General features: G+C 43.3%; 1 protein-coding gene across 3 annotated transcripts in view; it reads right to left on the bottom strand.

Moving 5' to 3' along the window:
• Positions 1 to 328: 328 nt before the first annotated feature.
• Positions 329 to 15,781, bottom strand: part of ITGA8 (integrin subunit alpha 8) — a 174,951-nt gene continuing 159,498 nt past the window's right edge. For all 3 annotated transcript variants that reach the window (XM_039522444.1, XM_039522445.1, XM_039522446.1), the window contains 2 exons: positions 11,777 to 11,899; positions 329 to 2,757 (listed from right to left, as the gene is read on the bottom strand). In XM_039522444.1, the coding sequence (XP_039378378.1) occupies positions 2,671 to 2,757; positions 11,777 to 11,899 (210 nt within the window). In that variant the 3' untranslated portion in view covers positions 329 to 2,670. The remainder of the gene's footprint in view (positions 2,758 to 11,776; positions 11,900 to 15,781) is intronic.

Below are 15,781 nucleotides of genomic sequence, written 5' to 3'. Positions count from 1 at the left end.
ATCTACAAGGAAGCAGAAATATAAAAACACAGCTTTTGATCAAAAGTAACCGTTTGTCAGCTGATGTTCCTCTAATTTGGTTTTCCATGACATTATACAGCTGCAGCCAATGGATTCTAGCCAGGCCCAGCAATGAATGGAGTGGAGTTTTGTTTAAATTTAGTATCTGAACATGTTTTGCCCATCATTAAAATTAACTCAAAATTGAACCATAGATGTTCAAACTCAAAAGGACTTATTAGGTCACCTAGTCCCTTCGTCTGGCCAAAGCAGGATTGAAAACACATTGGAACCCCTACTAACAGAGCCTTCTGGGTTTGTTCTAGTTCTTTTTTTATTGTACTCAATCAGTATATTCAAAAGTTTAAAAAACAACCACAAATGCCAGTGTAAACATGCTTCAGGTACATAGGTAATATAAAATATTGCACATATAAAAGTCATATGTTCAGTATTTCTTAATGATAATATTTCATCAGAGTAAAAGAGTCGTGCAGATGATGTGAATTTATTTGGCTGGCTGGCCTTGTTTCAGAAACTACTACACACAATTCAATATTTACAAAAGATGAACTCACTACCTTTTCCCGTGTGCGTAATTTGATCTGAAACGTGGAGGATCCAGAGACGTATGAACCCTGCAGGGTGTGGTTTGCAAGGGTATTTGTGAAATGAATGCAGCAGTTTATTTTGCAAGGGGTCAGAACAAATCAGCTTAGGGAGGGCTGCTGACCCCAGTCTTAAGGGTTTTTTGGGGTTCAGGAAGTGGTAAGGCACCTTCCTTACCTCCTCAGAAAACAAGAGGTTAGGGGAACTCTCCTTTCCTAAAGCCTCAGGGGCAGATAATGTCCCGTAATTCTAGAAAACCCGCAAGGATTTCCTTGCAGACTGATGAGAAGCATTAAGATGGACCTTTAGTGCTCAGGTTTTCTAGCTACTGACACAAAGTTTATGGGTCTGTCCATGAGCTGGCTACTGTGAGATAGTGGGATGTCCAACTGAGCTATTTCCAGGTCCTTTGGAAGGTTCTTGGGATTGACAGTAGTGATCTTGCCTGCTGGTTTCCCCTGCCCTGAAGACAGATGCCAGCAATCCATAAAAGCCCAGGAGGTAGCAGGATGGATCAGAAAAGGCCACTGGCCTCCCTGAAGATAGGAATCCCAGGTGCTTGGTGGGAAGGGAGACCAGCTAAGAAGAAGGAAGGAGAATGAGGAGAGTGTGTGTGTCAGAAAATGAACACCCTCCTCCTAGATTCACAAAACATAGCAAATTTCAAACTCAGGACAAGCACAGGATGGTCCAAGGTTTTATGCAGATGGTTTGCACAGCTCTATAGCTGGATGAATCCAGCTTAAATAAAGGCCATTCACTGATATTATAGAAAAAATTACTGGCGAATTATGGATCTAGTCTTTTGGATCTTAGAAGCAGCAAAGAAACAAATGCACATTTTATTGCCTTTACAACAAAATGTCTTTCCTTCTATGGGTCATCTCAGCCTTGGATGATTTGCATCCTACTTTTTATATAAATGCAAATTCAGTGCACCTTCTCTGCAAGACTCTTTGTAATAAGAGATAACTATAGGATAGTCTACCCAAAAACTTAACTTGCTGAAATACCTTAAACACATTGTTAGGTCTGTATTTTATAATTCCTTTAAATCAATCAAGTGTTGTCACCTATGACACAATAGTCATGAATTCAACAAAATACGCAGTAGCATTTTTAAGATGATATTTTAACAAAATAAGTACACAGAAATAGTGGTGAGAAATTCAACCCTAGCAAAAAGGTGGGCAAAAATTCCCACAGATTTCAATTGATGTTGCACTAGTTTACACCAAAAATGGATTTGATCCACTGAATTTAGTGCTGCCATCTACAGGTTGAAAACGGTATAACATATCTTTAAAATATTTTATTGTATGCCCCTTCCAATACAATTATATTTAAATTCCCCTGCTCCCCAAATCACCCTTGTAGCCAGGAAAATTGATCTGAATGTGCAGGCCACTTGTCTACTTACATACAAGATAAGCAAATGATTTCCATGTTATGATTTACTTCTCTAAAACTCCGAATCTACGATTAGATCTGATACTCATCCCAGAAAGGTGGAAAAATAAATAAATTGTGCCCCATGTATAAAGTCCTTTAGAGACTACCTTTCTGCTTCAGAAGTACTTTCACAGTACCAATATATTGCTTGTCTCCCTGAGCCACAATTTCATAAAAGTTCTTATCCTTAGGGAGGTGTCAAAAATATTCTGCATGATACAGTAGTGTTTGAAAGCTTTGTCCTGATCCATCTTATAGATGATACAGCAATGCAGGCATTTCATCTTTGCAAGGTTTGGGTTATTCTGAAAGTGATTTAATACACCACATGTGCTCCAAAACATCTGTCAAAATCTAGAGCGACTGAAGTATGGTACAAAAACTCTTTGCACAGTGACGGATTATGTTTTTAAGGCAGTGATAGGGCTGATTTCTGCCCAGGATCATCATCATGTGGTGATTTTTCAGAAACGTTGCATAGATCAGATTACAACATCATGGCACTTGCAATTTCAAAGGAAGACTGTTGGTAGAAGAAATCCTTCATTTAATCTTTAGCACACTTCTAGGCTTGAGCGGGACTCTGAATTGAACCTTCACTCTCCTCTTTTATGCATCAGTAGTCTTGTCATTTGTCAGTTGTTCCCTGTCAGCCATGTCATCTTGAGGAGGTCTAGCTCTGTCAAAGAAGCCGCACTACAGAAAACAAGCCAACAGAGAAATCACAATAAGGCAGCCACAGAACTGTTCTCCTGCAGCCCATGCTCTTTTCCTCTAACCTCCACTCCTCACCATGTTGAACCTTAACTTAGGGGCTCTTCTTCACTCCTAGCTCTCACATGGAGTCAACAGAACTAGTTGCTCTTTGGAGCAGGGACATTGCCCTTTATGTTGGTAATTACATACATAAACCCACTATATATCAGTAATTACATACATAAACCCGCTATATATCGGGAATTCCAGGAGATTTTAAGAATGCACTGAGTTGTAATAGAACTATTCTGCAAAGTACTGACCACCCTCAGCTCTTATCAAAGTTAGTGGGAGTTGAAGGAGATTAGCATCTCATGAGATCACCTTAAATGCCACCATTTTTTTGCTCTGTAGCTACTATATATAAATAAAATATTAAATACATTCTAGTGAATTTAAGGTTCGCTTCTACAGGAAAGGCATAAACAGCACCAAAGTAGTTACATAAAAAATGTGCCATCATATGAATAAACACACAATAAAAATGAACACAAAGGGGTGGTGTCATGGGTCTACCCTCACTTGAAGCTGGGGGGTTTCAAAGTGAGGACCAGCATGTCTTCCCCCACCCCAAAATCCTTAGGGTAGGTCTCCTTCAGGCTGCAACCACTCGGTCGAGAGACACCCCTATATTCCCCCTCCCACTCCCCTTTCCAGAGACGTTCCCTGGGGAAATACAGATCCACTCATCGGAGGGAAACCTCCCCCCCTCTCTCTCTCCTAGCCACTGGAAAGAGATACCTGATTCAACTGTTTGAATCAAACCCAGGAGGAACCCTCTCCCCCCTCCCTTCTCTGCCCGGAGATAAGCCTGTCTCACCACCGAGAGAGTGTCTTCGCCCCTCCCCCTATCCACAGTGGAAGGGATTTAATCAAGTCTTTATAGAAAGAATTTATTAAAAGAAAAACAAGAAAATACAGAATCTCTATGAGCCCAAGCTGGCCACTCATAGGGTATAACCTTGCTAAATTCTGGAGAGAATCCTCTCTCTTTCTCAGTACAACAACACAGCAGAATAAGAATAATCAATAACAAACACACAGAATTGCAAGCATAGGATTATTAGGTGAGGACACAACGTATCTTTCTAATACTCACTATCTTGACTAGAAGAACTTAGTTCAGAAAGGTGGAAACTTGTAGACTTGATTAAAACATCTGGACTCTTGTAACTCCAGACGGCTAAAGACAAAGACCCCCCCAAACAGAGGGAAAAGTTCCCTCCTAGGAGTTTCAAATTCTCTTCCCTGATTGGTCCTCAGGTCAGGTGCCCACCAGGTATTATACTTTAACCCTTTACTAACTATTCATGACACGCCCCAAATCGTCACAGTGGGATCCACTGGCGATTTCCTCCTAGAACTGTAAAACAACCAGAGTAATAAAACACATGCACTATTACATCGACTACTAAGCATGAAAACATTTTAAGAAAAGTTTTTAGCCACTTGATTCTGGGAAACTTTCACGAGAGAGTGCATCAGCAACTTTGTTGGAAGCTCCTGAAATGTGTTGAATGTCAAAGTCAAAGTCTTGGAGAGCTAAGCTCCAGCGGAGAAGTTTCTTGTTGTTTCCCTTGTTGGTGTGAAGCCACTTTAGCGCAGCATGGTCAGTTTGTAGCTGGAACTGCCGGCCCCAAACGTATGGGCGTAGCTTTTCCAGGGCATATACAATGGCGTAACATTCTTTTTCACTGATGGACCAGTGGCTTTCCTCTCAGACAGTTTCTTGCTGAGAAATACGACAGGATGGAAGTTGTGATCCGGTCCTTCCTGCATGAGTACCGCTCCTACCCCACGTTCAGATGCATCGGTGGTAACTAGGAAGGGTTTGTCAAAGTCTGGGGCCCTTAAGACAGGGTCCGACATGAGTATCGCCTTAAGCTGGGTAAAGGCTTTCTGACACTCATCAGTCCACTTAACTGCATTTGGCTGGGTTTTCCTGGTCAGATCAGTTAGTGGGGCAGCGATTTGGCTGTAGTGTGGTACAAATCGCCTGTAATATCCGGCCAAACCTAAGAAGGATTGGACCTGCTTTGACCTTGGGACAGGCCACTGTTGGATAGCCTCAACCTTGGCCTGTAGGGGGTTGATGGTTCCTTGACCCACCTGGTGTCCTAGGTAAGTCACTCTGTTTTGGCCTATTTGACACTTTTTGGCCTTGACAGTAAGTCCTGCCTGCTTGATGCGCTCAAAAACCATTTTCAAATGTTCTAGGTGTTCGCCATGAATCAGAAAAAATGGCCACATCATCGAGGTATGCAACTGCACAGTCTCCCAATCCCGCTAGTAGACCATCCACCAGCCTTTGGAAGGTGGCAGGTGCATTCCGTAATCCGAATGGAAGCACATTAAACTCATACACCCCTGCATGGGTGATGAAGGCAGATTTTTCCCTGGCGGGTTCATCTAGTGGTACTTGCCAGTACCCCTTGGTTAAGTCAATGGTAGAGATGAACTGGGCACGTCCCAACTTTTCCAATAGCTCATCAGTGCGTGGCATTGGATAGTTGTCTGGACGAGTTACAGCATTTAGCTTACGGTAGTCCACGCAAAAGCGTATTTCCCCATCTGGTTTGGGAACCAGAACCACTGGAGATGCCCATGCACTGGTAGAAGGGCGGATGATACCCATCTCCAACATGTTGTCAATCTCCTGTTTAATAGCAACTTTGGCATGAGGTGACACCCGGTAGGGTGGGGTCCTAATCGGGTGAGCATTACCTGTGTCAATGGAGTGGCAGGTTTGCTCAGTCCGTCCTGGGTTGGCTGAGAACAAGGGCGCGAAGAGAGTGCACAGCTCCTTGATCTGTTGCCGCTGCAGACGTTGCAGGGTTGAGGAGAGGGTCACCTCTTCCACACCACCATTTCTTTTACCTTCGTAGTAGACACCTTCAGGCCACTCGGTGTCATCTCCTTCCTGAACTGTAAAGTGACAGACCTGTAATTCTCTGGGATAAAAGGGCTTTAGAGAGTTAACATGAAACACTTTAGGCTTTAAAGAGGAATCAGGGAATGTTATGAGGTAGTTAACAGCTCCCAGGCGCTCCTGGACCACGTATGGTCCTTCCCAGGATGCTTCCATCTTATGGGCCTGTTGCGCCTTCAAGACCATGACCTGGTCTCCTACCTTGAAGGAACGCTCTCTGGTGTGTCTATCATACCAGACCTTTTGCTCCGCTTGAGCATCCTTTAAGCTCTCTCGAGCAAGGGCCCAAGAGTCTCGGAGGGTGTTTTGAAGGTTGTTTACAAAGTCCAGAATGTTAGTCCCTGGGGAAGGTGTAAACCCCTCCCATTGCTGCTTTACCAGCTGTAATGGCCCCTTAACCTCATGGCCATACACCAGCTCGAATGGTGAGAATCCTAAACTGGGATGTGGAACAGCCCTGTAGGCAAACAGCAACTGTTGTAACACTAGATCCCAATTATTGGAGTGTTCATTGACGAATTTATGGATCATGGCCCCAAAGTTCCATTGAACCTTTCCACTAGGCCATTAGTTTGGTGATGGTACGGGGTGGCAACCAAGTGATGCACCCCATGAGTTTCCCACAGGTCTTTCATGGTCCCTGATAGGAAATTTGTTCCCGAATCTGTAAGAATTTCAGAGGGCCAACCCACCCTGGTAAAAATGTCAGTTAAGGCCTGGCACACAGTGTTAGCCCTGGTGTTGCCTAGAGCTACTGCTTCCGGCCATCTGGTAGCAAAGTCCACAAAAGTCAGTATGTACTGCTTTCCTCTTGGGGTCTTTTTTGGGAAAGGACCCATAATATCCACAGCTACTCGCTGAAATGGGACCTCAATTATGGGAAGTGGCTGGAGAGGGGCCTTGACCTGGTCTTGAGGTTTCCCTACCTTTTGGCATACCTCACAAGACCGGACATACTTGGCAATGTCCTTGCCCATCCTCCCAGTCGAAGGACCTTCCCAACCTGTCTTTGCTTGTTCACCCCAGCATGGCCACTGGGATGATCATGGGCTAAGCTTAAGAGCTTTTCCCGGTACTTCGTCGGAACTAGCAACCGCTTTTGAGGATGCCAGCCCTCCTGGTGTCCACCATAAAGACTTTCCTTGTATAAAAGTCCTTGGTCCACCACAAACCGGGATCGGTTAGTGGAGCTGAGAGGCGGTGGGTTGCTGCGTCATGCTTTCTTGAGGCTGTCATCGGCTTCCTGCTCTGCTTGGAACTGTTCCCTTGAGGCGGAGACACCAGTTCCTGTGGAAGCGATGTAGGTGATGAGGTTGTTTCCGTTGACTGTGAACCGCGCCGCTGGTGCACAAAGTGTCATTTCAGGCTCGGCTGAGCCTCTTGGGTAGGGTTGTCTGCTGCTTCTGCCAGTTTTGGCGGTGGAGTTGTAAGCGCTGGCGTCGGTGCTGGCGCTGGTACTGCCGCTGGTTGCTCTTCCAGTTCCGGTTCTGGGACTGGATGTATAGCTGCTGTAGGTGTTGTCATGGGATCCGGTTCCACCACCTCTGTCTGGGTCCCTGTTAACACAGACGGGGTCTTGGTGGATGGCTCAGGGACAGGGATGGCTGCAGCAGCTCGTCTGGCTTGGCTGCGTGTAACCACTCCCTCTGTTTCTGGCGGCTCAACGTGGTGGGCCAAGTGGTTGCCCAGTATCATGGGGACAGAATAATTGTCATAGACAGCAAAAGTCCACGTCCCTGACCAGCCCTTGTACTGGACAGGTAACTGCGCGGAAGGTAATGTCACAGGTTTTGACATGAAGGGTCGAACAGTCACTGTGCTTTTCGGGTTGATGAATTTGGGGTCCACGAAGGTTCGGTGGATAGCTGACATATGTGCTGCAGTGTCTCTCCATGCGATAACTTCCTTTCCGTCCACTCTCAAAGTTTCCCTAAAGCATACGGGTATTTGAGATATATCTAATTCCGGGTTTCCTTGGTGTGCAGGTGCAAGGAGTTGGACCCGGTTCAGGTTCTTCGGGCATTTGGCTTTGATATGCCCCAGTTCATTGCATCCAAAACATCGCCCACGTGATGGGTCACGGGGTTGTGTTGGTTTACTGGAAACTGGTGAGGTAGAAGAAGAAGTAGGGTGTGACTGTGCTTGGGTTGTAGGTGTGGGCTTGATTGGCCCTCGATGGTAAGGTTTAGTCTCGGTGGCTACCTTGTGTGATTCGCTCCCTTTGGCCGTAGCTTTCGTGTTGTCTACCGATGCCATCCATCTGGCTCCAATCTCCCCTGCCTCAGTGAGAGATTTTGGTTTACCATCTTGTATGTAGCGTCTAATGTTCTCCGGAACACCATCCAAGAACTGCTCCATCATCATCAGGAGGGTTAGCTCGTCCATGGTTTGAACATTGGCTCCTGCTAACCAGGAAGAAAAATGCTTTTCAATGTAGGAGGCGTGTTTTGGAAATGACTCCTCCGGTGTCCATTTCTGGTTTCTGAAACGCTGACGGGCGTGATCAGGGTGATGCCCATTCTGAGTCTGGCCTTGGTTAGGAATAGTTGAAAGTCGTTCATTTGGCCCAGAGGCATTTCAGCTGCCACCAGGGATAATTGTCCGCTGAGCTGTGACCTCAGCTCCAGCATGTATTGATCTTTAGGAAGATGGTATCCAATACAGGCCCTCTCAAAGTTTTCTAAAAAGGCCTCAACATCATCCCCTGCCCTGTAGGCGGAAATTTTCTCCGAGAAGGTTGATCAGTAGGTTGAAGAGGGATTGGATTGGGTGGAGTTTGCTGTTTAGCTTTTTCTAATTCCAAAGCCTGTGTCTGGATTCGTAGCTCTAACTCTTTGGTTGCCCGGTCAGCCTCTTTGGCTGCCATTGCCCGCCTGTGTTCTGCCTCTTTGGCTTTCTGGTTAGCTTCTAGTTTTTCCATCTCTCTCTGATGGGCAGCTTCCTCCTTCTCTTTTTGTGCCTGTAGGATTTTTAAATTTACTTGAGCAATTTCCAGTTCGGTCTTTGAGTCAGTCATGTCTGTGCCTTCAGGTGCTGGCCACACCCCTCTGCAGTCAGTGAACTGTTTGTGTTGCTTGACAGTCCCTACCCCTGCCTATGATAACTTGAGTAAAGAAAGAGAAATCAATCCTTTGTATAGCAAATTGTGGTTTGTGTAATGTTACTGGTTTGTACTGAGAAAGAGGGAAAGAGTAAAAAAAAAATTCTCTGTCCCACTCTGCTCTGAGTAGCTGTACTCAGCAGCCCAGCTGAAAGGCTGCTGCTAACAATACCCCTGAGAAAAATCTGGTCTATTTCCTCAGAGATCTGTGTTCTCAACACAGGGAGAAAAAAAAAAAACCTGGCTGGAGGGTTTATCTCTCCCCCCCCCCAAACCTGTTTTTCCTGTTGGATGGGAATGTACTTTGTTGAGCACTTCCCCCCACCTCAGGAATCCTGAGTGATATCTCCTCTCACAATGGACGAAAACAGCACCCACAGGGGCTTTGTAACAGAAAGCCCTGGAAGAAACTGAAAATCTTCTAACCCTGAACCTGCTTCAAAACCACCTTTTCCTCAAGCTGCCTGTCCAAGCAACAAGAAAGAAAAGAGCTCCCTTCAGCGTAGCCCAGCTGAAAAAACTCCTTCGAACAATGGGTTCGAACTCCGCTGCCACCATGTCATGGGTCTACCCTCACTTGAAGCTGGGGGGTTTCAAAGTGAGGACCAGCATGTCTTCCCCCACCCCAAAATCCTTAGGGTAGGTCTCCTTCAGGCTGCCACCACTCGGTCGATTACGTGGGCCGAGACACCCCTATATTCCCCCTCCCACTCCCCTTTCCAGAGACGTTCCCTGGGGAAATACAGATCCACTCATCGGAGGGAAACCTCCCCCCCTCTCTCTCTCCTAGCCACTGGAAAGAGATACCTGATTCAACTGTTTGAATCAAACCCAGGAGGAACCCTCTCCCCCCTCCCTTCTCTGCCCGGAGATAAGCCTGTCTCACCACCGAGAGAGTGTCTTCGCCCCTCCCCCTATCCACAGTGGAAGGGATTTAATCAAGTCTTTATAGAAAGAATTTATTAAAAGAAAAACAAGAAAATACAGAATCTCTATGAGCCCAAGCTGGCCACTCATAGGGTATAACCTTGCTAAATTCTGGAGAGAATCCTCTCTCTTTCTCAGTACAACAACACAGCAGAATAAGAATAATCAATAACAAACACACAGAATTGCAAGCATAGGATTATTAGGTGAGGACACAACGTATCTTTCTAATACTCACTATCTTGACTAGAAGAACTTAGTTCAGAAAGGTGGAAACTTGTAGACTTGATTAAAACATCTGGACTCTTGTAACTCCAGACGGCTAAAGACAAAGACCCCCCCAAACAGAGGGAAAAGTTCCCTCCTAGGAGTTTCAAATTCTCTTCCCTGATTGGTCCTCAGGTCAGGTGCCCACCAGGTATTATACTTTAACCCTTTACTAACTATTCATGACAGGTGGCATAAGACATCTGACTGAGATAAGTATAAATCATGGTAATAAATTCAAAGAAATGAACAATAGTAGAAATGTCTGTCTTCCTTCCATCACACATACACAGTTTGTTACTTTTTTATCTCCAATTAAATGTATTTTTGTAGAGAAAAATTAAGAACAAGGGAAACATGCGCTACAGAGGAAAACATTAGAAACGCTGTGAATAGAGAAAAGCCACCGAGTCCATCATATGGTGCCTGTCCTTTCAGAAGAAATAGCACATCTGTCCATGTAGGATGCTGTACTATTATTATTTAGTACATGTATACAATGTTCAAAGTAGAAAAAGTGCTTTACTCCTTGGGCGGGGATCTTGTCTCCCTATTGTTTTGAAAAGCACCTTCCATTCTTTGAATGCAGTCCTGGCTTCACTGATGTCAGTAGCAAAATTCTCATTGACTTCAATGGAGCCAGAATTTCACCCTTCAGTGCCAGAGAGATAATACAGCATTCTCAATGGACAATAGCATTTTGCATACCCTGGGTGCTATGTTGCACTGTTATATATTCTTCTGAAAGACAGGTACAGTCTGTCAGACCGGCTAGATTATTAATTATTTTCTATTCATAACATTCATTGTGAAGACAGTGGGAGCTTTAGGCGGAAGAGGAAAACTGGATTGGACCCCAAAGTGTAAACAAAAATCTACATTTATAAAAGCTGCTTTTGACAGCCATTATTAATAGCCTGATTTGAATTTTGACATCAACAGTGACTCTAATGAGACAGTTTGTGTTTATCTCAAATCAGAAGTCGTTAAGTAAGGCACAATTACTGATGGAATTTCAAATCAGTGAAATAAAGTGACAAAGGGATGAGCAGCTGGCCTTGAGTTGGGGGGCCATTTTACACGGCCAGAGTAAAGATCATTGAGAGATGACACTTTTTTCAAGGATTAAGTGATGGGTATGAAACTACTCCAACTTCTAGTGTTATAAGGGATGTTTCCAGGAACCCTAAAGAAGCAGATTGTCTTAAAACCTGTGAAATAAAAATCAATCAACTCACTGACTGCAAATCTTATGACTTGTAATTTAAAAAAAAAATCAGAGACAACCTGGTAATATTAAGAGAAATCTCCTTAAAAGTAATCTCCTCCCAAATTGGGTGAGGGATTGTATAATTACATGCTAAGAAAAACGGCAGTTCCTTAAGAATTCAAGGAAAACAAAACAAAAATGCTTTATGAACCTAAACACTCCAGAAAGAAGATCATAAGTCTTGGGAATTGGAGCCAAACTCTGTAAAACCATTTATAACCAGACTTTCATAACAAAGATGACTTTGAAAACAATGTCCCTTCACAAAAGTCAGCTACATAAGCATGTTGTCATATGCCACATCAAAGAAGACATAAGTCTATTGTTGCTTTTGCTCCAAACTCTTTAAGGTCATAGATTCCAATTTCTCATTCTCTCCCTCTTTTTTTTTTTTTTGGTTGGTCATCCTAAATCTTGTAAGCATCCTTCCAAGTGTCATTAAGTAAATAATAATAATACAACATACCTTCCACAAAGCTAAGGTCAAAATAGCCAGAACCAACAATCCAAGGAGTATTGCTAGTATTATAACCCATAAAGGGATTACAAAGGAGACATTTGGAGTAGCCCAAATGATAGATGTTTTAATCTGAAATGAAAAGATATGAGGTGTAAATGAACAAAGATTCTGTAATAAATGAAACCAGAAAATGAAACACAATGAAATTGCCAGATTAGAAACATATACTGCCCACAGTTCTTGTACATTAACTTTATTTGCTGCAACTTCTGCAACCTTATTCACAATAATCCTTAAAAATGGGGTTTGCACAGATATAAATACCTCTTATATTAGACATAATATAAAACGTTTTCACCCACTGAATATAGAATCACTCTGAAGCTCACCAAACTAACAGTAAGCACTTCAAAACCATACAAAGAACCAAACTCTGCTCTCAGTTACACCAGTGTAAAATCCAGAGTAATATCACTGACTTAAATAGAATTACTCTGAACAATGGTGTAAACAAGAACCAATTTCAGCCCAAGTTCTCTACCGGAACTAAAATATGTACCATCTACATTATATGTTGCAATCTAAAAACTTTTGCTGACAAACCAATACATTTTTTAAAATATTACCTTGTTTTTCATCTAAGCAGCCCAAGAGCTAAATTCCTCATATAGAACGTCATCCATGTAATATAAGCATAATGTACAAAAATACCGTCGTTTTTGAACTCTCTGTAACATTATTCTGTCATACTTAAAGGACGCTTAGTATACACATGTAGAATGACCATTTTAATGTACTGTGAAGTAATTGGGAAGTATAGCAACAGCTCTTTCATTGTCTATGGCTCTAGAAAGCAGCAGGTATGGATAATATGTGAATTATGAGGAGTTAAGGTCTTCCCAATGATTTTACAAAATCATCTAGATTCCAAGCCTTCATTGTAACAAATGAAGCTAACTGCCCTTCTAGCTTTTTCCCTTCTGGTCTTCCCAATAAATTATCTCCTGGCTCTCTCCTCCATACCTCATACCCAGTTCATTCTACTCCCTCAAAGCTCTCCTCATCAATCTCACTTGTTACTTTGTTTCTCTCTGATGTTTCTAAGTCGAAAGAGTTAGCTTGAGCTTTCCTTATCTCCTTACTCATAGGTTACATCCTCTGCCATCTTTCTCTATCTTTCTTCTTTTCCATTGCACTAGGAAGTTATTTCGGTCTTGGGTTTTCTGCTGGACCCATCTCACATACTCCTCTTAGCCTAAGCAGAGTAAGTTTGTGGCAGATGGAACTCATCCTGCTCCTCATGATAGAATGCAACTACCAGGCAGTCTCCAAAGCAAACTGATTACATGCCTTCTGAAGTGGTCTTCTACTTTTACTGCTTGAGGTACTGCTAGGAAATCAGAATCCCTACTTACTGAGTCTGCTTCTTACTGCTAGTCCCTCTGCCCCATTCTAGGCTTAAATACTTTAGTCCAAAATTATATCCTTCTGGTGTCTGCCAAGATCTTCCCCACTCTCTCTTGGCCCTCATCTTGCCAGCTAAGTCTCTTTTTCATCAAATTCTCCCATGCAGATTCCCCTGTTCCCTTAACATGAAATGATAATTAACTCATCAGGATCTAGATTTAGCTGTTCTGATGCTCCTCTCACTTACACCAGTGTAAAACAGAACCATCTCCACTGAAATCAACAGAGCTACACTAGTGTAAAACTAGTGAAAGAGGAGAATTGGGCCCAACTTTTTCAGCCCTGCCACCAATTCTCTGTTTGCTAAGCTTTAGCTATTAGCTAACTGGCCAATTATAACCAAATAGTTCTGAACTTACTCATTCACTTTCATGGAGTGTACAATTTGAAGATTGATGATAACCCCTTGGCCCTTAGAATGAGTCATTTTAGTGATTAAGATTCTAAGAGCAGGTCTACACTACAGCCAGGATCGATGATCTGAGATCGATCCACTGGCAGTTGATTTAGCGGGTCTAGTAAAGACCCACCAGATCGACTGCAGATCGCTCTCCAGTTGACCCCTGTACTCTACCCCCGATGAGAAGAGTAAGGTAAGTCGACGGGAGAGTTTCTCCGGTCAACCCCCTACGGTGTAGACCCCGCAGTAACTCGACCTAAGGTACATCGACTCCAGCTACATTATTCACTTAGCTGGAGTTGCATAGTGTAGCTTGACTTACCGCGGTAGTGTAGACATAGCCTCTGTGATGGACAAGTGCCAAGATAACTCCACTCCTTCCATCTATCTTTCTTGCTCTTTTTTTTTTTTAAAAACATTATCTCCAGCTTCTTTTCTGAACCTGATCTTTCTCTTTCTTTCTCCCTCCCTCCCTTGATCATGGCCTCCCTCTCTTTTTGTAAGCACCAGCAGACCCTATCCCTGCTTCCAACTACCATCATACCTAACTGCATAAGCCAGTCCTTTCCACATATTCCATCTCTGTGCCGCTGGTTCTTAGTCTGAGGCAGCACTTGCAGAGTTAGCAGGCGGAGGGTGGTGAGAGGATCGGTATGGCCTAATGAGACACATCTATCTACACTTCTAGAATGTAGTCACTGTAGTATCTGGACTCTGTTACCTGATTCTATGTTCTGTTAACAGTTCTGACCTAGCAAGGCTAGAAAACTTATCTTCCAGCTACAATGTACTCTCTGGGTTCCCCAGAAGACCCTCAGAAACTATCCAGTCCTTACGATGTTTAACACGAAGATTGGCCAGAGTCCCATTGGTTAAATGCCAACATTGTTAGACATATTGTCATTGATCTCATAATGGACACATTCAGCTACCATGCTTTTCCACTGCAGCTGGGCACACTTATTGAACCCTGATACTGCATTCATTTGTAAACATGCTCCATAGGAATTAGGATGCAAATATGCAAAAAATCATATATTCTTTATGCAATTAAATTAAGTGAAATTTGTTTCCTTTCTCAAATAAACACCACAAAATTCCCACTACCTTCCAAACACTCCCCATCCCCATATATCAGGGTAAAAGGAGATGATTCCACCATTGTAGTATTTTTCACATCCTATTGGGCATTGCAGAATGTTGTAGGCTTTCTAAACCACTTGGTTCAGCAGTAACAGTGGAGGCCTCCTAGTTTAATATGTTAATAAATATTTTTGAATGGCTTTCCTTGTGTCTCACAGCAATACTGTATCCGGCATTAAAATGCAAGGGCAGAAAGAACGAGAGCAAGGTCAGCTGTTCTGTCTGCAGTGACTCTGCACACAGAAAACTCTGCCACGGATAACAACGAATTGTAAAAAAAGGCCTATCTGGCCAAAATAGTCATGAGAGTTGCAGAGATGAGTGGCTGCACAAAATCTGTAAAAGAGCAAGGAGCTGCCTAATGAGGAGAAGAATTTCTTGCTGCTGCTTAAAAATTATGGTGGGAACCCTGAGGTAAATCTTGTAGGCTCAGATTAAGTATTGAGCAAGGGATAAGAATGGGTAAAAAAAAAAAGAAAAGAAAAAGAAAAAGAAAACCTCACAGGCAGCCCAAGAAGAGAGAGCTAGACTGATAAGATATATCTGAAAGAAAGTGCTGTCTCTATTGGAAAAGTTCTTGGTTCCCAGTATTTCACAAGCAAGGAGCAATATTTCTGTCTGAATATGATCAAAGACTATAGGCCTGTGGCCAGCCTCACATACATCAGTTCCACACTGGTGTAATTCATTTGACTTCAGTAGAATTGCTCTCATAAAGGGGTGCAGCACTGGGCCCTAGCACTGGTGTTACTTGTCTGAGGCCGTTGGTGACAAGAAAGAAGCAGTAAAGCAAGACCTACAGGCATGTCAAGAAACCTTTGAAATTCACAACCAGAAGCTGATCTAAGTAGCACCTTCGATCAGCCTGAATCTGATGGACTCAGAGAAAACTTATTTGCCTGCAAAATTGTTGTGATAAAGCCATTGCTGATCTTGATATCTTGAGCCAAATTCACTCCCGGTGTAAACAGTAATGCAGGGTATTTAAATGCAGTAGGCCC

This window comes from Mauremys reevesii, linkage group 2 (assembly GCF_016161935.1).
Source record: "Mauremys reevesii isolate NIE-2019 linkage group 2, ASM1616193v1, whole genome shotgun sequence".
Classification (NCBI taxonomy): Eukaryota; Metazoa; Chordata; order Testudines; family Geoemydidae; genus Mauremys; species Mauremys reevesii.
Note: the sequence above shows the minus strand (reverse complement) of the source record. Positions and strands in the feature narration are given on the sequence as shown.